General features: G+C 34.6%; 4 protein-coding genes across 4 annotated transcripts; 2 read left to right on the top strand and 2 right to left on the bottom strand.

Moving 5' to 3' along the window:
* The first annotated feature begins 6,758 nt into the window (after nt 1–6,758).
* LOC111214279 (probable sodium/metabolite cotransporter BASS6, chloroplastic) lies at nt 6,759–8,759 on the top strand. Its single transcript, XM_022716841.2, has 7 exons — nt 6,759–7,027; nt 7,122–7,207; nt 7,345–7,475; nt 7,556–8,002; nt 8,082–8,335; nt 8,418–8,500; nt 8,583–8,759. Exons 1-7 carry the CDS (start codon nt 6,856–6,858, stop codon nt 8,652–8,654), a joined length of 1,245 nt encoding a protein of 414 aa, XP_022572562.2. The 5' UTR covers nt 6,759–6,855; the 3' UTR covers nt 8,655–8,759.
* A 6-nt stretch (nt 8,760–8,765) lies between these two features.
* LOC111214280 (probable eukaryotic translation initiation factor 5-2) lies at nt 8,766–10,510 on the bottom strand. Its single transcript, XM_022716842.2, has 2 exons — nt 10,392–10,510; nt 8,766–10,267 (listed from the first exon to the last, which is right to left on the bottom strand). The coding sequence occupies exon 2, from the start codon at nt 10,134–10,136 to the stop codon at nt 8,904–8,906; it is 1,233 nt and encodes a 410-aa protein (XP_022572563.2). The 5' UTR covers nt 10,137–10,267; nt 10,392–10,510; the 3' UTR covers nt 8,766–8,903.
* A 4,306-nt stretch (nt 10,511–14,816) lies between these two features.
* On the top strand, nt 14,817–16,516 carry LOC106440478 (probable sodium/metabolite cotransporter BASS6, chloroplastic). Its single transcript, XM_048764336.1, has 4 exons — nt 14,817–14,929; nt 14,986–15,263; nt 15,343–15,425; nt 15,530–16,516. The coding sequence occupies exons 1-4, from the start codon at nt 14,817–14,819 to the stop codon at nt 15,599–15,601; spliced, it is 546 nt and encodes a 181-aa protein (XP_048620293.1). The 3' UTR covers nt 15,602–16,516.
* Nucleotides 16,517–18,045: 1,529 nt separating this feature from the next.
* Nucleotides 18,046–19,809, bottom strand: LOC106444497 (AT-hook motif nuclear-localized protein 24). Its single transcript, XM_013885970.3, has one exon. It carries the CDS (start codon nt 19,363–19,365, stop codon nt 18,382–18,384), a length of 984 nt encoding a protein of 327 aa, XP_013741424.1. The 5' UTR covers nt 19,366–19,809; the 3' UTR covers nt 18,046–18,381.
* Between the last annotated feature and the right edge of the window lie 132 nt (nt 19,810–19,941).

Below are 19,941 nucleotides of genomic sequence, written 5' to 3'. Positions count from 1 at the left end.
AGTCTCCGACCGGCACAAGGCCATTAAAAGTGCGTGTGATAAGGTGTTTCCTTGGGCAACCCGAGGAATATGTTATTATCACCTTCAAGATAACATTGTCAAAAAGTTTAAAGGGAAACATCTCATGTACTTGGTGAAAGGGGCTGCTTATGCTCACACGGTTTACGATTTTGACCGGTACATGGCTGAGATACGGAGTGCAAACCCGGAACTTGCAACGTATTTGGAGAAAGCCGACGTCAGGCTATGGTCAAGGGTTTATTGTAAGGGGAACAGGTTCAACATAAAAACAAGCAACATTGCTGAATCTATTAATTCCGCACTGAAGCGAGCAAGAGGATTTCCGATTACGTTCCTGCTGGAGTTCATAAGGCAGAAGTTAGGAAAATGGTATTGGAAAAGGAGACAAGATGCTTTGAGTCTCACAACTGAACATAGCGGGGGTGTTGAATACTTGCTTGCTGTTCGAGAAGAGATAGCGGGTACGATGACGGTCGAACCAATTGATGGATGGCATTTCTTTGTCAAAGGTGGCAAAATGGACTGTGTGGTTGATTTGGAACATGCAAAGTGTGATTGTGGTGTCTATGGAGTGGAGAAAATACCTTGCTCTCATGCTATAGCTGCTGGAATACATGCTGGTTTGCATATCTCCACACTTGTATGTCCACTGTACTCAAAGAATTATCTGTATGCAGGATACTCAGAGAATATATATCCTATCGTGTCACAACATATTGAGGAACGAGAATGCTTTCCTCCAGAACTAAAGCGTGGTCGGGGGAGACCGAAGAAATCAAGATGGCAATCTTGGTTGGAGCTATCTAGGATGAGAGGACACAAACCCAGGAAGAAACACAGGGCACGGAGATGCTCAAACTGCAAGGAAACTGGCCATACGAAACCACAATGTACACAACCAGTTGACTAGTTGTCCAGACGACCTAAATTTAAGTCGTCCAGTCTTGATTACCCGTCCAGACGACTAAATTTTTAGTCGTCCAGTGTATTTTATTTTTAGACGACCTTCTACTAAGTCGTCCAGTGTATTTTATTTTTAGACGACCTTCTACTATCCCTTCAAGTGTATTTTATTTTTAGACTACCTTCTACTATCCCTTCAAGTCGTCCAAACCTTCTAGACGACTTATTTGTAAGTCGTCCAGTTGGAAAACCTTCCAGACGACTTATAATAAGTCGTCCAAACCTTCTAGACGACTTATTTTTAAGTCGTCCAGTTGGAAAACCTTCCAGACGACTTATTTCTTCCAGACAACTTATATATTTACAAATCTATACAAAGACAAGCTGAAATACAAATACTTCGCTTGTTAAAAAATCATGTTCAAATACAAAGACAAGTTCAAATACAATCATACATGCCCACGAACTTATCACCATCCACATTTTCTTTCAGATGCTGATCAACAAGCTCCTTCCATATATCCACCGCCATATTATCCCTCATTTTCTTCGCGTTGCACCTAGCAAAGTCTTTAGGGTCAAAGGAGACACCAAGAGCATGACATTCAATGTACTTTACAGCGTACACGCCACAATCACCATTGTTGGCCGTGGGTACACCTTTCAGCGGTCTCTCATATGTGTATGGCTCCAACCCGTATTTGACCCGTATTTCGTCGGTGGCTGCGCACTCAACAAGCAGATAAGGGACCATCTGGAGAAAAGGCTCCATTATCGCATCCCATGCGTCTGGTACACTAGATGAAGGTATGCTGTCCCAGACGACTATGTGCCTCTTAGGGATCGATATCCAAATAGCAACCCAATGCTTGTCGTCCAAGTTCACTGGCGCATAGATATCATCAATGTCCTCCCCCCACTTCTTGTTTGATTGGCAAAATGAAGGTATTGATCCGTCATAAAAATACGACGCCCCACCAGGTAGAACTCTTCCTAAACCTTTGTGATCAGGTTCCGATGTTTTGAAGAGCTGATACTGCTCTCTCCAAGACTGGGAAAAGTTGTGATCCAGGAAGCACATTCGCTCGCTCCTGAAAGCTTGTGGGTTCTCCTGATACCTCTGCCTTAGCACATTAATCCAAGCATCTATATGCTGCATATTAAATATAACAAGTTAGAAGTTACCAGACGACTTAAATATAAGTCGTCTACGTGGTCGTCCAAGTAGACGACTTTCCAGACGATTTATCTTTAAGTCGTCTGGAAAGTAGTCTACTTGGACGACTTTGTAGACGACTTAAATCGTGTGCAGAAGACTTACGCAGTCTTCCAGCCATCCTCTGGCTGTCCGGAGGAAGTGGTACCACCTTGTTGGTGATGTATGTGGTTTGTCCTCGGTCTTAGTTAAATAATGACTGCAAACAAAAAAGCAATCAGTTTTCGACGACTAAATCAAGCTATTATGGGTAAAGCAATCACTTACGGATCAGTTTTCAACCAATCAGCGAGTTTCTTCAACTTATCTTTGTTTACTGGCGGAAATGAATTATAGGCTGCCACTTTATCTTTTTTTTTCTCTGCCGTATAAGGAGATCTCACAGTGGGAGCAGGTTTCTTCGCTCGTTTACTCTTTGCACGCTTGTCCAATACAACCAGGCTCGGTTCTGAAACTGGATCGCTTGGCTCGGTGGAAGCGAGGCTCGGTTGTTGATCGGTGGAAGCGAGGCTCGGTTGGTGATCGGTGGAAGTGACAGCAACAATCTCTTTGGAGGTCTTATTTACCGAGTTCGCCTCGGTTGCTGTATCCTCCGGCAACCATCTCTGCAATAAAAGTTGCACACAAGTTAACTCTGGACGACTTAAATAAAAGTTGTCTGGACGACTAGTTGACCCTGGACGACTTAAAATTAAGTCTTCTGTGGTCAACTAGTCGTCCAGACAACTTACGTTTAAGTCGTCCAGGGTCAACTAGTCGTCCAGACAACTTTTACAGTCGTCTGGACAACTAGTTAACCCTGGATTTGATACTAACCTCTTTGATTTGAGGAGGCTGTTTCTTTTGAGGAGGAGGCTGTTTCTTTTGAGGAGGAGGAGGCTGCTGCTGTTTCTTTTGAGGAGGAGGAGGCTGCTGTTTGGTTTGATGAGGAGGAGGCTGGTTACTAACCACGGTTTCATTGGCATGAGAGGTAGCCTGTTTGTTTCTACCCCCGGTTTCTTTGGCAAGAGGGGTAGCCTGTTTGTTTCTACCCCCGGTTTCTTTGGCAAGAGGGGTAAGCTGTTTATCTTGATCAGTAGTTGGCCCAGCTTCCAGATGAACTCCCAGCATCCCCCAGAAAGAAACCATCTCTGGGGTAACGTCACATTTTGGTGTCTCAAGGTCCTCGATGTACTCGCAGTTTAGACCAGTGAGGTTTTCAAACTCTAACAGTGAAAACCTCAAAGGTTCTGGACCAACGAGAGACCACATCTCATACTTCTTCTTAATGTCCAGCTTGAAACTGAGCATGTAGTGAACCAGCCTTGAAGCCCAACCAAATCCCTGCTCCTTGAACTTGATGAAAACTCCCAAACTCGACTCCTTGAGCTCTTCAAATTCGTCATCAGTAAGAGCTTTCCTAAGAGCAGTATGCAACTTGCTGTTATCCGTATGATACGAAATGCTATTGTGGGCTTCTGGCTCTTCCCCTGATGTGTATAACCTACGGGGGAGTTCTGGAATATCCATCCTTTTTGTCTGCAAAATAATCAAAGACAACAATATAAGTCCAGACAACTTAGTAGACAACTTATAATTAAGTCGTCTGGAAAGTCTTCCAAATGGATGACTTATATTTAAGTCATCTACTAAGTCGTCCAGTTGGAAGACTTTCCAGACGACTTAAATTACTTACAAGTCTTCCAGTCGCAGAAGGAGTTGGAGTACTCGTCATTGCGGTTATAGATCTGAAAAAATAAACGTGAAACGGTGAGAATGTTGGTGACCACGGTGGCGAGGGCGACGGTTTGTTCGGAAATAGTGGAAGCGGCGGCGCTAGGGTTTAGAGGAATCGGCGGCGCTAGGGTTTAGAGGAATCGGCGGCGCTAGGGTTAGAAGAAGCTGCGGCGACAACGGTGAGAATGAAGTGAGATAGATAGCCGACGTTGAGAACGATGGTTTGTTCGGAAATCGTGGGAATTCGAAATCGCCTTTGAGAGAGAACTGTTAGGGTTTCTGAATTTCGCGAAAAATGAAAAAAAAAAAAAATCACCTTATATATTGGGTAAATAATCCGGTTAGCTTTAAAAGTACATTGGTAAACTTTAAGGTTTGGTCCGGTTTAGACGACTTATTCTGGCTGATAATGTACAACAGACGACTTAATATTTAGTCGTCTGTTTTCAGACGACAAAATATTAAGTCGTCCTAGACCCTAAAATGAACCCCTAAACTAAAATGACTAGATTAACTAACTAACCACGTTATAAAATCAAATTATACTTAAATAGTGTTTACTATACACAGAAATGAACACGCATAAGTAATTTTAAAAATTTTCAAAAACGGTTTTAATGCTTTCCAAAATCTAACCCTAAGAACACATACAATACTACAACATATGTTGATGAAACATAAACTTAAGAATATCATGACTCACTACTTTCACTCATCTATGCTGAAAACAATTGAAATTTGTTATATCTTAATTTATACCTCCTAAGACATATGTTAATTACATAATTCCCATTTTTCACTTATCAAAATATTTTTTACAAAATTTTTAAATTATGTTTAAGACTAACTGTCCAGACGACTTTCAGTTAAGTCGTCTGGACGACTTATTTTCAAGTCGTCTAAACAGACGACTTGCGAGGGGTAGAAACGTAAAAAAAATTCCGTTTTTTGTTTGGTCACAAGGGGATAGTTGTATTTTCAATAGCTTTTTAGGTTACTTTTGCCTTTGACCCAAGTTGGGGTATTGTTTTGGGTTTGACTCCAAGTTTTGAGTCACACTTGGCAATTCTCCCAAATATTTTTTATATTTTTTCTTTTTCATATTTTTTTTAATTCGAATTCTAAGATTTGAGACAAATAAAAAAGTATCTCAAAACTAATAGTAAAAATATAGATTTTTTATTTTTTTGTTTTTAATAAGTAAATTCAATTTACTTAGTATGATTTTTCTTTATTATTTTTACAGATTAAATGAACCTTTAAAACAATACACAAAAAATTATAAATCCATCGCCAAGAGCGGGCTCTGATTGTAAGGTAAACACTTCGAATGATGTTAGGATAAACATATACAATAGCTTTGAGACATCTATTTTTAAGTGGGAATAATTATCAAAATTGAAAATTCCATATTTTTTTCCCTTTTCATTGTATGTGCGAATGCAACACTCTATTGCATTGCTAGAGGGATGATAGAAGCTTTTTACATTAAAATTGAAATTCTTTCTTTTTAAAGTAACATTTTCAAAATGATATATTTAGATCATTATTTAAAGTATTTTGAAATCAGTTTCGTATGAAAATGAGGTACGTGCGACGTTGACTGTGGATTTTAATAAGTTATCCATCATTTTGTTTTAAGCAAAACTTGTCATTTAATACGGTTCAATGGGAGAGTACACAAAGACCTAAATTTGTGTAAAAGAAAAGGACAAATTATCATTTTCTGGTTCTTGGGGTATGACAAAATTTGAAAATCTAATAATATGTTTTTGAAAGCATAAGTTTTGTTCAAAGGGTTTTGGGTTCTGGACCAAAGCTACTTTTGGGAGTACAAAGATACATTTATTTGGGGAGATGTTGGTTGAACGTTTTCAAAGGTAGTAAATGAAAATTTAACTAAATATAGAGAAAAACTTGATTCATATGCACATGTAATCAAATTTGTCGGACATTTAGTTATATGCACTATCTTTATACTTTTATATTCACGTACTTTGGCCTAACATGATCCCCATGACAATAGATGCAGTTATCTTCTTCTTCTTATTCTTCTTCTATCCATCAATTAACATGTTCGAAATAATTTAAGTTCATTCAGATATATTAAACTTTGCTCTGACAAGATTCTTATAAATAATTTCGATTTGACATGTACAAGAAAAGTAAATTATTCGAAGATTCTCTCATTTTAATCGTTTCCCAATTACACTGCAAATAACAAGAAAGTTTTTATCATTCATGTCACAATAATTTGATCTGTACATACCTTGGTTCATATTGGTTAACCGTATTTTTTTTCCTATTTATTTTAAAACACTATTTAATAATGAAACGAAGTACCAATGAGACAAGAGCACAACAGAGCTGTTTCACATACTGGAGCGGACCTGAACTATGTAAGAAGACAATGTATAATGTTTCAGGTTAAAAGCAGAGAGACAAAAGCAAGCAGCTCAGAGCTTGTCACGTGGATTTTATTGCAACAATGCTTCTTCCTCTTTCTTCATGGTATCCACAGCTGTCTTTTCGCTATACTTTGTGATGAGAATAGTGGTAGCTACAGTTCCTAAAAAGCCGAGAATGTTGTGTGTAGCCGAAAGGCCGTTTTCATCTGTAGAAGATGCTTCTTCTAATGTTGTTCTTACAAGATTCCCTTTGCAACACAAACGACAGATAGTTTAAAAACAATCTCACTGGACAGTGACAGTACATGATCCAAACAGTGAAAATTGAATCCAACAGCTATAATCCACACGGTGAATATACATTAAGAAGAAGAAAAGATTGTTTTCATTATGTCACATGTATTAAAATAGTATCACATATTTAAATGGGCTGGGTTGGGCCTGGCCCGGCAAAGAATTGCGTGTAAGAGATGATATGTTCTCTCTCTCTCTCTCACTCTCTTCGATCTCCCTCCCCCATTACCTCTCTACTCGGAGATTCGCCACTACTACTTACGCTAAACTCGTGAAACTCTGAGGAAGCAAATAAAAATGAATGTGATCACAACTCCCAAAGAAACTCTACATCTTAAATCAAAACTTCGTCTTCTACCACGAGCTTCCCCTGCTCCATATCGAAGTCAACGTGTTCAACTTCTCCCGCTCAACGCCTTGTCTAACTCTTCTTTGACTTCTCCAGCTCGCATTGTCTCACTTTCTCAAGGTCTCGATTCACCTTATATGTCTTGTTTGGTTGTTGGGTACATTCAAAGTTTCCTCCTTTTTTCCTCTCTCATCGTTTTCTGTAACTTATATAGGTGGCGGATCGATAGATTTGTGGCGTAGATATGCATCCGACAAGTTCTCAGACATGGGTTTGGATCCTGGAGCTGGTTCAGACAAGGTGCAACTTTTCCTGCGTTTGGTTTGATTTGATTTTGGACGGTTGAACTTGGAGGTTGTTTAGTTAGGTTTATATGATTTGTTCGAACCAATCATGTTTATGTTTCAGACAAAGTTTTGTTTATTTTCTGTTGTCAGATGTTTAATGAGACGCCTACTTCTATAGTGGAAACATTGAAGAAAGCAAACTCAATTCTTCCTCATGTTGTGTTGGCGAGTACTGTCTTAGCTCTCCTCTATCCTCCTTCTTTCACTTGGTTTACCTCCAGGTTCTCTTCTCTTTACACTGTTTTTTTTATTTATAAAAAAAAAAAAGAAAAGCTCTTTCTTACTCTCTTGTTCTTTTAAGGTACTTTGTTCCCGCGTTAGGCTTCTTGATGTTTGCCGTTGGTATCAATTCAAACGAGAAAGACTTTCTCGAAGCCTTCAAAAGACCAAAAGCTATACTCCTTGGTTACGTTGGACAGTATCTCATCAAGCCTCTCCTTGGTTTCATCTTTGGCTTAGCTGCTGTTTCTCTTTTCCAACTCCCAACTCCTATAGGTGCTGGAATCATGTTGGTTTCGTGTGTTAGTGGAGCTCAGTTATCAAACTACGCTACTTTCTTGACTGATCCAGCATTGGCGCCTCTTAGCATCGTCATGACATCTCTATCAACGGCTACTGCGGTTCTTGTCACACCGATGCTATCACTCTTGCTTATAGGGAAGAAACTACCCGTTGATGTGAGAGGAATGGTATCCAGCATTCTCCAGGTCGTGATCGCACCAATTGCTGCAGGATTGCTACTAAACAAGTGAGTTAGAAAATTAAAAAAAGAGAATTGATATGAGCTCAAGTTGTTACTCAAAGTTGTGTTTCTTCTTCTTCTTTAGGTTGTTCCCAAAACTATCCAATGCGATCAGACCGTTTCTCCCAGTTCTATCGGTTCTTGACACGGCATGCTGCGTTGGAGCGCCACTCGCGTTGAACATAAACTCGGTTATGTCTCCGTTTGGAGCAGCGATACTTTTGCTAGTAACAATGTTCCATCTCTCAGCTTTCTTCTCTGGATACTTCCTCACCGGATCAGTCTTTAGAAACGCTCCAGACGCTAAAGCCTTGCAAAGAACATTGTCCTACGAAACTGGTAACGAACTTAACTAACTCTTTTTTGGTTTTAAAACCTGTGTTTTGGTTTTAAAACCTGTGTTTTTGGTTTTAATACTCAGGAATGCAGAGTAGTCTTTTGGCTCTAGCGCTGGCGACTAAGTTCTTTCAAGATCCTCTTGTTGGGATTCCTCCTGCAATATCTGTAAGTTTTTAACCATTGTAGAATCATCTTTTGGTGATGATGCTAATAACAGAGAGCATTGTTTTTTTGTGTGTGTTTGCAGACGGTGGTAATGTCATTGATGGGGTTCACACTCGTTATGATATGGTCTAACGGTAAAGAGCAAAGCATTTAAAAAACAATGTAGAATTCTTAGTTTAATGTACAAACTTCTTGTAACATTTATAAGAAATAGATTCCACCATAAAGGATTGTTTGATTTATAAACCCGGTTTGATTATTTAAAGAGAGTTTAGATACAGAAAAGAAGAATAATAATAAAAGTCAGACAATTGATTTTAGATTCGTCAAAAGAATCTGAGAATACTGAAAACCAAAATAACATTTAAAAAAAAAAAAAACAGTCACAGTGCAAAAGAAACTCTCAATCCTCCTCTTGGGACTCGAACTCAACGCTCTGTAGCCACACCACAAAAGGCTTAACATTCTTCCAAACAAGCGAGCTCTTGTCCACTCCGCTCGGACCCCTTTGGTACCATTCCAGCACAAACTCTTCCTCAACAATGTCTTCATCGTACAATGCCATAAGAACCTGAGCCACCTCTTTAGCCGCCTCTTCGTTTCCACTCTTTCCACAGAATGATCCGATAGAGTTGAGCAGATGCATCTGTGATCCTCCTTCCTCTTGCGTTGCAGCCACTAAGTACTTCTTCTTCTTCATAACTTGTTTGAGAAAGTCTTTGCCCACACCATCAAAGAGAGCGTTGAAAAGTGCGTCCATGACATCTTGAGGAGGCTCAGAGAGAGAGGAGATGAACGTTTTGAGCTGGCTTAAAGGTAAACCTTTCTTCAGATACTCTTTCATCTCCTCCTGCACGAGACTCTTCTCCTCTTCTTTTTTTACAGAGAGCATCACCATCTCAGCAGTAGCAGCACTCAACTGTTCCTTCATTCTTTTCTCAGCAGCTTCTCTAGAAGTATCTGTTTGCCACTGAATACCATCATCATCATCATCATCATCATCATCATCCACCTCATGAGCATTCTCCAAATGCTTCGGTATGATATTCTCATCATCAGCATGCTCCTTCCCGTTAGAAGGTGCTTTCTTCTTAAGCTTTTTGTGGGCGTCATCAGCTGCTTCACCTTCTTTAAGCCTCTCCTTCTCAGCTCTCCTCATAGCTTTCTTATCCTTGGCCTCCTTCTTCGCATCCGGTGGGTTTTTCAGAATGAACGTAGTCAGTTTATCCCTTATGTCACACTCAGAGATATACCCACAAGCAGCACACTTCAAGTTCACCATCTGAATCTTTGTATTAATAATAATATCAGTCTCAGGGTTCCCACACCCATAACACTGAACATACCTCTTAATAAAAGCCTCCAGAAGAGAAGTAAGCTTAGGCGTGCTGTGAGATCCATTCACAAGTGAAGTCCCGGTCTTCTCATCAAACTTGGACTGAGCACCAAGCTGACAACCAAAGTACTTGGTAGTGTAAGATGCAGGTCTCCCCAAGGCCTTTGCAATGTCGACGTTGTTGACAATGTTGGTCTTGATGCCGTTACCTTTGCCTTCAGTTTTGATAACCATCATAGGCATCTTGTACCTGTAAAACTCATCGTTACGGTTGGAAGCACCAATGTTCTCCAGCGCCATCTTTGAGAGAGAGGAGGAGTCTCGGGATGGAACAAGAGCTTGTTGAACTTCTTACTTCTGAATGTATGATAGTGTTTTTCAAGCAACCAGATAGATAGCAAAGGGGTGATGAATGTATATCTATAGAAAAACTGCATCACAAGATCAAAACACAAACATATCAATCACAAGACAATGGATATACATATTATATATAAAGTGTCACAGTGTGAGGGCTATCAACTCTATAGAATTATCATAAGCCTCAACAGAAACCTCTGAACCGGAGACGGTGAATCAAAAGCTCGGAACGAAGATTTTGGTTTTGAGAGAGAGAGAGAGAGGCGTGCGTTTGTTTGCTGATCTTTACTTTTTCCGTTTCCTATTAGTTAAATGGGAATTTGCCTAATCTAACCCTTTTTCTATTATATTTTATTTCTATCTTAACTAACTGTTAAAATTTTAATAGAAAAATATCATTGTATCCTTAACTAAAACATAAGTTACAATATTTTTTCATATGTGATTTTTTTTTTTTAAATAGGTTTTCTTAAAAAATTATATTTTATTTATTTCATTTATTTTTAATTAATATTTTACTTACTCGGCTGTAATTACTTACGCGGCCTATAAAATTGATACGGTAAAAAAATATATTTTGACATCATTTATAAATCACATATACGATCGAGGGTGTTTTTTCGATTTTATATACATAGATATTTCCTTTAGATCATTATAGGTATATATTTCTAACGCTAATTATATACTTATATAATTATTTAAAATACAATAGTTTTTTAATTTACATGTTATAAATAATTAGCATGTATTTGTCACTTCTTATTATATATTTATCTTATTATATTTGCATTTAGTTATTAAAAAAATTGCATGAAAAAACATATTTGAAAATTGTTTTGTATTTAATTTATGCTTAATTCTGACATGCCTTTCAAAGTTGGATTTCTTTTTACCAATATTTTTTACGCTTATTCATTTTATATAATATATTATTGTATATACAAAAGTCAAAGATACGTTAATGTTTAGACATGCATTATATAATTTGCTAATTTTAAACCGTTTTGTCATCGTATTATACTTTTAACATAAATATTTTATAGTTACCATGTTTAGTTCAATATAATAATAGTATCTAACATGATGATTATTATTATTATAAAGTAAATAAAAATAGGATAAATTTTTAAATTTTTCATTATATAAACGATAACTTAATATATATATATATATATTAATACATAATAATAGTTCATTGCTAATTACGAAATTGGTAAAAATGTTTACATGAAAGTTTTGAAAATTAAGATATTATTAAAATACTTTTCAACAGATTTATTATAATTTTGGAAATATAATATATAAATTATATTTAAAATGAAAAAATATCATGATTAAAGTAGTCACAAAGATTTTATAGTATTAGTTTTAATGAAATACATGTTAATTATACATGTATTATATAGTTTGCTAATGTTAACCAGTTTTACCAACATATCTTATATATTAAAACAGAAGTCATAACCTTGATTAATGTGTGATTTTTTTTAAAATGGACTTAATGGACCTATTCATATAAAGTCATCTTACATTTAGTCTCTAATCTTATCATTTAAATTTTGGGCCTACCAGAAATTTTTATTGGGCTATCAATAATTGAATTTAAACAATAGATGATTCATTGAATTTATAGATAGTATAAATTAAATAGATATAATTTAATGTTGTAATACTATACTTCCATATGTTAAATATTTAAATATTTGTCGATGTTAACTTTTAAAATTATAATTTTTTTTTAAATAACAAAAATCATATTATCTAACAATGATTCATATTTACTACCTTAAACCAATGAAAACAAATTTTAAACTATATAGTTTATTTTAAAAATTTAAACAAAAACTAAATGTTTAATTATTTACTCGATAATATAAATCTATGAGGCAAAAAAATATTTTTTTAAAAAACTTTCTAAATTTGTGAAATGTTACAATATCTTTGAATATAACAATAAAATAATATTTTACTAATCTTTATATATATAGTTACAATTTTAATAATGAAATAATAATCCGAAAATATATATATAGAAGAAGATACAAATACATGTGAAAGTTTGAAACAATATATTCAATAAAAAAAATATGGTAAACTTATTATGTTTTAAAAATTGATAGACACATATATATTATAATATATAGCAATTTAGAATTGAAAATAAAATATTTATATAAAAATAAATGAAAACAAAAATCCGCGCGGTTGCGCGGATCGAGATCTAGTTATATTTTTATTTTTAGGGTCATATATTGATATTGTTTAGCTTAGGTTTTTGTTAGTTTGATTATATTTTTTAAATATTGAAAATAGTGTATAATTAGGATATACGGAAGTCTATTTTAAATATTTTTACATATAAATCTTAACGAATATGTTAACAAAATTTTGAATACTCTGGCACTAATTATTAAGATTTTTACTCAAGTAATACAGTTAAAATTTTCAAATATTTTGCTTTAATTTAGGAAAGACAATATGGAATTATTATTTTGTATATTTTGTACCCATCACTCACTATTTTGCAAGGTGGTTATACAATCTGTATTTATTTTGTATATTTTGAAATATTGTTAGAAAATAATTAATTTATAAATTGTCAAAAAAGATAAATTTATATATTTCAAATTGTTTAGTCATATCTTGATTTCAAAAGAGACGATTTTTATGAGAATACTATAATGGTTATAAACATGATTTGTAACCCACTGTGATTTATAAAATACATCAAACTTTAATGTAAGATATAAGAAAATATATTAACAAACATGTATGTCAAAGTAATTATAAAATACATATTTCATATTCACAATGAGTTATATGCATTGGGGACAAAAGATTGGACAATGGCTTGTGCTTTAAGCCTTTAACAACGAAAGATTGAATAAAATAACCACTTTAAACATATCATAAGAAAATTGGTCCTAACTGTTTTTATGAAATACGGTTAGTATAACCACCTTGCAAAACAATTGTTATGCAATCGTTTAGATATAATGGGCCACGTGATGTATACATACAATTAAAGGCTCAACTTTCTAAAGTAAAACTGTTATACAATTATTTAATTAATTTTCTGAAGATGGTCTATTTTAAAATATTACACATCAACGAAGTTATGAATTCTTTTTTAATGTAATAGACTAGGTTAAGATTCGCGCTTTGCGCGGAATCAACATTATATATATATAAATTATTTTATGTATTAAATATTTTACATATTATGAAATTATAAATATATATTAAATAATTAAAAGTCAGTAACTATTAAATATATAATTAAATTGGTGCGAACATATAAATCAATTTTATTAATCCAAAAAATATTTTTTTTATTTGATAGGATATGTTATTAAATTTAAATGATATTGGTATAGATAATATATTTTAGTATATTTTTAATATTAATATCTATTAAATGATGATTTCTACTCATATAGTTTTTTTGATAATTTGTATCTTTTATAGAAAAAAATTAAATTACTGATAACAAAATTTTCATTGTGGGATTAATAGTTTTAGTAATTTATAATTTTTTTTTAAAAATAAGTTGCCAATGATCGTTCAAAACTTTTATCAAAAAAATTGTTCAAAGTAAAATTTGAAACTAAAATATTGTATTTTATATGGTTTATAGTTTAATTTAAAACGATATATATATTTTCTTAATTAATTAAATTAGACTTTTTACTTATATAATTTTTGTAATCATTTGTATTTTGTCATAACAAAAATTTTAAACTATGGATCATAAAATTTGAATGTGAGACTTTTAACAGTTTTAGTAATTTATAGACATTTGTAAAAATTCAAAATATAACATATACATAAAAATCTAACTTTTTATTATATGGTTATTGTGGATGTTTAATTTATTTAATAGTTTAAAATTAAACAAATATGATAGAAGATACACTATTTTTTATCAAATCTTTATTATTCAAAATCATTAATTTTCATATATACTTTAGCCACATTAGGCAATTCCGTAAATTTTATTTAAGGAAATAATAAAGTACATTAATGATGAATTTATTGTTAGTTTAATAAAAAACGTATTATATAATTAGATGGACCAACATATTTCTCTAATGATTCTAAGAATCATTTTAATGATGACATGTGGGTACGAAAAGAAGTTGTAATGATTCTCAAATAATATACAGGGGATAAGATTACTTTTGAACCAACTCGCTTTATACATTTAATAAACAAAGAAAGCATTTGATTAAACTGGATCTAACCATCATTTATAATATATGATTAGTTTGACTATTCAACCTATTTGATTTAAACACTGAATAAACAACATCACACGTTGGACTTAACCAGACATCAAGTAATCATTATTTATAATAAGATAAGATAGAGTGATAGTAAGTTTATTTGTATATATTATCGATAACTTTTTATATATTTGATCATTTTATTTATACATATACAATATTTTTTATTGTTATTATATAATTTTTTGCAATGGATCGGATCAATTTTTATTAAAAATTATAGAACTAAACTATAATTATATTATGAAATAAAAACCTTATTTTTCCACCTAACACCTAACCATCGTCATGACATCTCTATCAAACCGCTACTGCGGTTCTTGTCACACCGATGCTATCACTCTTGCTTATAGGGAAGAAACTACCCGTTGATGTAAAAGGAATGATCTCCAGCATTCTCCAGGTCGTGATCGCACCAATTGCTGCAGGATTGCTACTAAACAAGTGAGTTAGAATATTAGAAAAGAGAATTGATATGAGCACACAGTTGTTCCTCAAAGTTGTGTCTTCTTCTTCTTCTATAGATTGTTCCCAAAACTATCCAATGCGATCAGACCGTTTCTCCCAGTTTTATCGGTTCTTGACACGGCTTGCTGCGTTGGAGCGCCACTCGCGTTGAACATAAACTCGGTTATGTCTCCGTTTGGAGCAACCATACTTTTGCTAGTAACAATGTTCCATCTCTCAGCTTTCTTCTCTGGATACTTCCTCACCGGATCAGTCTTTAGAAACGCTCCAGACTCTAAAGCCTTGCAAAGAACATTGTCCTATGAAACTGGTAACGAACTTAGCCAACTCTTTGGTTTTAAAAGGTTTTGAGAAGAGAAATGTTTTTATTTTGTTGTTAAAATTCTCAGGAATGCAGAGTAGTCTTTTGGCTCTAGCGCTGGCGACTAAGTTCTTTCAAGATCCTCTTGTTGGGATTCCTCCTGCAATATCTGTAAGCTCCAAGGCAGAAATTGTTTTTTTAGACATCGTAAAAATCTTCTTCTTTTTGTAATAATAATAATAGAGAGCATTGTTTTTTGTGTGTGTGTTTTGCAGACGGTGGTAATGTCATTGATGGGGTTCACACTCGTTATGATATGGTCTAGCGAAAAAGAGCTAAGCATTTAAACAATGTAAAATTCTTAATTTATGTAAACTTCTTGTAACATTTATAAGAAATAGATTACACCATAAAGGATGGTTTGATTATAAACCCAGTTTAAATTAAACTACAACTTCAAATTTGTAAAAGAACGAGTCTTTAGCCATGGACGCTGGTCTAAACCCAGACCATTCCTCCTCAGGGCCTGTGTCTCAACCAAATCCAAAAGCTAATCCCGTTAAACTATGACCCCATTCTTTTATAGCTGATCATTTATTCAACGTCAAAGACTCTAAACCACCTACAGTATCTTGTCAAAATTCTAGGCCAGCTTCAGCCTCTACATGTTGTCACCACATCATCAGTCTTTATCACCATGATTGCATATCTGGGGAGTTAAGCCAATGCATAAGTACGTAAGCATTCTTCTTGTTTCTGCAAGTGACTTTGCCCTCAATTGTAATCACCTTCAGCAAGTCATCTTGCGCTCTGAGTTTGTATTTTGAACTTTTCTTTCTACCATTATACATCTCTATTCGCCTTACAACATTGAGACTCAAGTAAACTTTTATTTTGGTAATGGATAGAGCATATAAGGTAATATGCAGGAAGTCTTTAGATAGAAGTCCTTAAGCTTTATTTATGACAATAAAAAAAAAATAGAGATTGACTATAACATATTTTTCTTTATTATAGCATTTAGAAATGAATATAACAATATATAGAAAATGTTCTTATCTTATACATTACATATTAATGTTTTGTTTGTCAACATGGTGGGTCTGATTGAGTGTTTATTCAGTTATTATGGATGGTATTTCACAATATAATTATATAAATATCAATAGTTTTAATTAATTTGATTAATATAATATGTAAAGTTGGGTTGGTTAAATATTCTTGTGCTTTTGATTTATTTTGAGATTTTGTAAGTTTTAGTAATTCCAAAAATTTGGTTTAATAGCATCACTTTATATTAACAATTATATATTTATTTATTTAATTAAATAATTGTTTATAAGTTAATATAGTAAAAACATGGTTAAAGATAACAACATATTTTAAAATAAAAAATATTGCTGTTGTCAACCAAATAATTTTTTTAATTAATAAAATTTAGAAATTGATAAATTAAAAATAGTTAAATTTAATGTTTGATTTAAATTTTTTGATCTTTAAACTAATTGTGCATTTATTAATAAATATTTACAAAAGAATTATGTCTGCATGTGCGGGCAAAACACCTAGTATATATGTATAATTACACTATATACACATGACTATATTATGCATAGTTAACATTGTATGCATAAATATGAGTCTGTAACTGGTAGTCCCGAAAGAACATGGTATTCACCAGCAAGCGCACGTGTGAGGCAGCAGTTGAACAAATGTATTGTCTCCTTATCCACATATACACATATATTTGTGCGTATACATACATAGTATATATGTAAATATTTACACACACACTCAAAGATCTATTGATTGATGCTCATATGTAAGCGTATAAGTTTCTGTATGAAGAGAGAACATGCACATAAAGCTCCCATACCTCTTAACTTTTCTCGTAAATTGTTAACCCCCGTTTAAGCCGCCGGTATTGCAGCTTTTTCTTATATATAAAAATTAATGTACATAAACATATTTATAATCATATGTTTATTTATACAAATAAATACTAATATATAGTGTTTACGTACATCATCATCATTACATAAAAATGCGATTTTCTTTCATCATCAACAGAAGTTTAACTCCGACAAACGACATGTGTATAGCACAATCATTATTATGTTATGAAGACTAAATAAGGGTGATTATGATCCAAATAGACTTATTGATTGAAATTTAAATATCCATAATGATTAAAGACGAGATGGAAACCTCTCACTACAAAATGTTTGTACTTATAAAAATACTTAGTCCTTTTCATCATACCAATAATAATTATCAACATGATTAATAATCCCCTTTAATTTGGCTCCTCGCGGAGTATAACTGACATCCAAAGATCATATCTGATTTGGGAAGTGCCTTTCTAGTTTAGGCACTTATGTTTGGACCCAAACAAAAAGAAACATAAGTGCTATTCTAGTTTAGGAAACGTCCTTGAACTTTGTTGTTGCTTGAGTCAATAGAAACTGTGTAATACAGTACATTCGATGGGTTATGCTGTATATATCAGTTGACGTGGACCACAGTATCATTCTGCGTTATACAGCATATGTATATAGTTGTAGTGTAAATTAACATACATATACTTACTATGGAGCTAAAATGTATTATCTATAATGTGGTTAACTCTAAGAATGAGAAATTTATGTGAGAGCCTGTAAAAGAATAAACCATCTCTCCCTATCGGAAACTCAAATGTAAAGCAAACAATTACTAACAACCATGATCATAAAAACGAGTTCTTGTGTATCCAAATAGTTCCATATGAAGAACATGTTACGAACTATAAAAATTGTGGAAAACACCATAAAATGTTGATAAGAAAAAACCATACGTAGAGGCAACAACACAAAGTAAATTTAAACTACCAATGGAAATTCATCAAATAAAAAGCAAGAAACAAAGAAAAATGTTATTCAAATCAACATAGAAAATCTACCAACTAAAACAAACCAAAAAGAGAAATTAAAAAAAAAAAACCTGATTCGTCTGATACACGCCGACTCAAATATAGTGAAACTCGATCGTACTCGACTAAGTTCATAGTCTTATTCGTTCATAAACTCGTGATTCTGCGGTTAGCTAGCTATAAATTATACATATAGCTAGCTACGATGGTGAGAGATGATCAAAACGATGGTCGTCCCGTTGACCAATAAGGCTGATTATCATGCTGTGGTAACCCTTGATGAGCTGAACCACCAAGAAGATTAGGTGGTAACCCTTGATGAGCCGACATAGCTTGTTGCTGATGTGGCAGTTGTCCTCCCATCATCGGGGGAGACTCCATCGATCCTCCTCCTCCTCCACCTCCACCTCCGTGAACCGGCGTTTGCATCTCATCTTCCTCTAACGGAAGCCTCTCGTACGCCGCATTGCTAAAAGAAGCTGCCATGACCACCACAGGTCCAGCACATAGCAAAGGACCCACCACGCTTCCTCCAACAACCTGTCCTTGTCCTCCAGCGAGGTAAACGCTTAACCCTGTGGCGTTAGGAGGAGCCGGAGGGGGTAAAAAAGAGCCTGAGAGAGAGAGAATCTCGAACCTTCCGTGAAGGCTAACGACCGAGCCAGGAGATGGAGATCCAGGCTGACGTATTGTGACGTTCGTGACGTTTCCAGTACCGCTCATAACGCAAACGCCTCTCTGGCGTCTGCGCGCGAAAGTCGCCACGCTGTCGACTAGATCGCAGCCGTCGCCAATCTCCATCACGTGGGTTCGAAGCGCGTTTGCGCTGTCCCGCGTGATGATAATCGGAGGCTTTGGTTTGTTCTTGGATCCAGCTGGTCTTCCTCTTGGTCTTCTTGTCATCTGATCTCCTCCTGAGCCGCCGCCGCCACCGCTTCCTCCTTCTCCTTGGTTTGTGTCTTTGCCTTCGCTGCCACTGTTGTTAGCCATGTTGTCTATGCTGTCGCTTGTCTCTTCACGATCCATCTTGATTTGTCGGTTTCTTCCTCCTCCTTGTTGGTCATCTTGATCGGTTTGGTTTCTTTGTTGCTGGTGATGGTGGAGGAAGAACTCTTGTTGCTGTTGCTGCTGTTGTTGTTGGAGATGTAACTGAAAGTCTCTTGAGTGGAACGGAGGAGGGAGTGAGCTTTGTGTTCCATCCATGATCTATGATTCGATGGCGTGATGAATTGGATAAAAAGAAAGAAGAAACTGTGGATCTAAGAGCTCAGATCTTTAAGTTGACCTTTTTTTCTTGTTTTGTTGTCGAAGCTACCAAGAAGAGAGTAGTAATGATGAACAACTAAATCCAAGCTGGATCTTCTTCATCTTCGTCTCTTCTTCCTTTTTATTTTGTAGGGTTTCTCTCTCTCTCTCTCTCCCTACTTTTGTTGTATAGCTAGCTTCTCTCTCCTTCTTTTTGAGTTGGATGAAGTGAAGTTTGGAAACAGAGAAAGGGGTTTTTATTTAAGCTACTATTTGAGATGTGTGCGAGCTAGAGTCTGCCTTTGGTTTGTGATTGGTAACCTAGGGTTAAATAAATACATTACATTTTGTTTTTATTGTGCTTATTACGAATTTTGAATGTGACTTCCTTCCTTCTATGTATGGGCAGTGTTTTTGGTCCCCACTTCCTCGCTCTTTCCTACTAAACCTTAAATGTTACATCACTTAGTAAGTCATTATTAGGCCAATCAAAATTTGATAGGAAAAAATGATGCAGTCTTTGGATAGTAAACT

Source organism: Brassica napus, chromosome C7 (assembly GCF_020379485.1).
Source record: "Brassica napus cultivar Da-Ae chromosome C7, Da-Ae, whole genome shotgun sequence".
NCBI classification, from domain to species: domain Eukaryota; kingdom Viridiplantae; phylum Streptophyta; class Magnoliopsida; order Brassicales; family Brassicaceae; genus Brassica; species Brassica napus.
This window is presented reverse-complemented; position numbering and strand designations above follow the sequence as displayed.

Excerpts from the sequence above, each read along its gene's own strand:
- LOC111214279 (XM_022716841.2), top strand. The coding sequence starts at position 6,856 with ATGAATGTGATCACAACTCCCAAAGAAACTCTACATCTTAAATCAAAA. Across the intron at positions 7,028-7,121 it reads CATTGTCTCACTTTCTCAAG|GTGGCGGATCGATAGATTTG; the intron begins GTCTCGATTCAC and ends TAACTTATATAG. Across the intron at positions 8,003-8,081 it reads GCAGGATTGCTACTAAACAA|GTTGTTCCCAAAACTATCCA; the intron begins GTGAGTTAGAAA and ends CTTCTTCTTTAG.
- LOC111214280 (XM_022716842.2), bottom strand. The coding sequence starts at position 10,136 with ATGGCGCTGGAGAACATTGGTGCTTCCAACCGTAACGATGAGTTTTAC.
- LOC106444497 (XM_013885970.3), bottom strand. The coding sequence starts at position 19,365 with ATGGATGGAACACAAAGCTCACTCCCTCCTCCGTTCCACTCAAGAGAC.
- LOC106440478 (XM_048764336.1), top strand. The coding sequence starts at position 14,817 with ATGCTATCACTCTTGCTTATAGGGAAGAAACTACCCGTTGATGTAAAA. Across the intron at positions 15,264-15,342 it reads AACATTGTCCTATGAAACTG|GAATGCAGAGTAGTCTTTTG; the intron begins GTAACGAACTTA and ends TAAAATTCTCAG. Across the intron at positions 15,426-15,529 it reads GGATTCCTCCTGCAATATCT|ACGGTGGTAATGTCATTGAT; the intron begins GTAAGCTCCAAG and ends TGTGTTTTGCAG.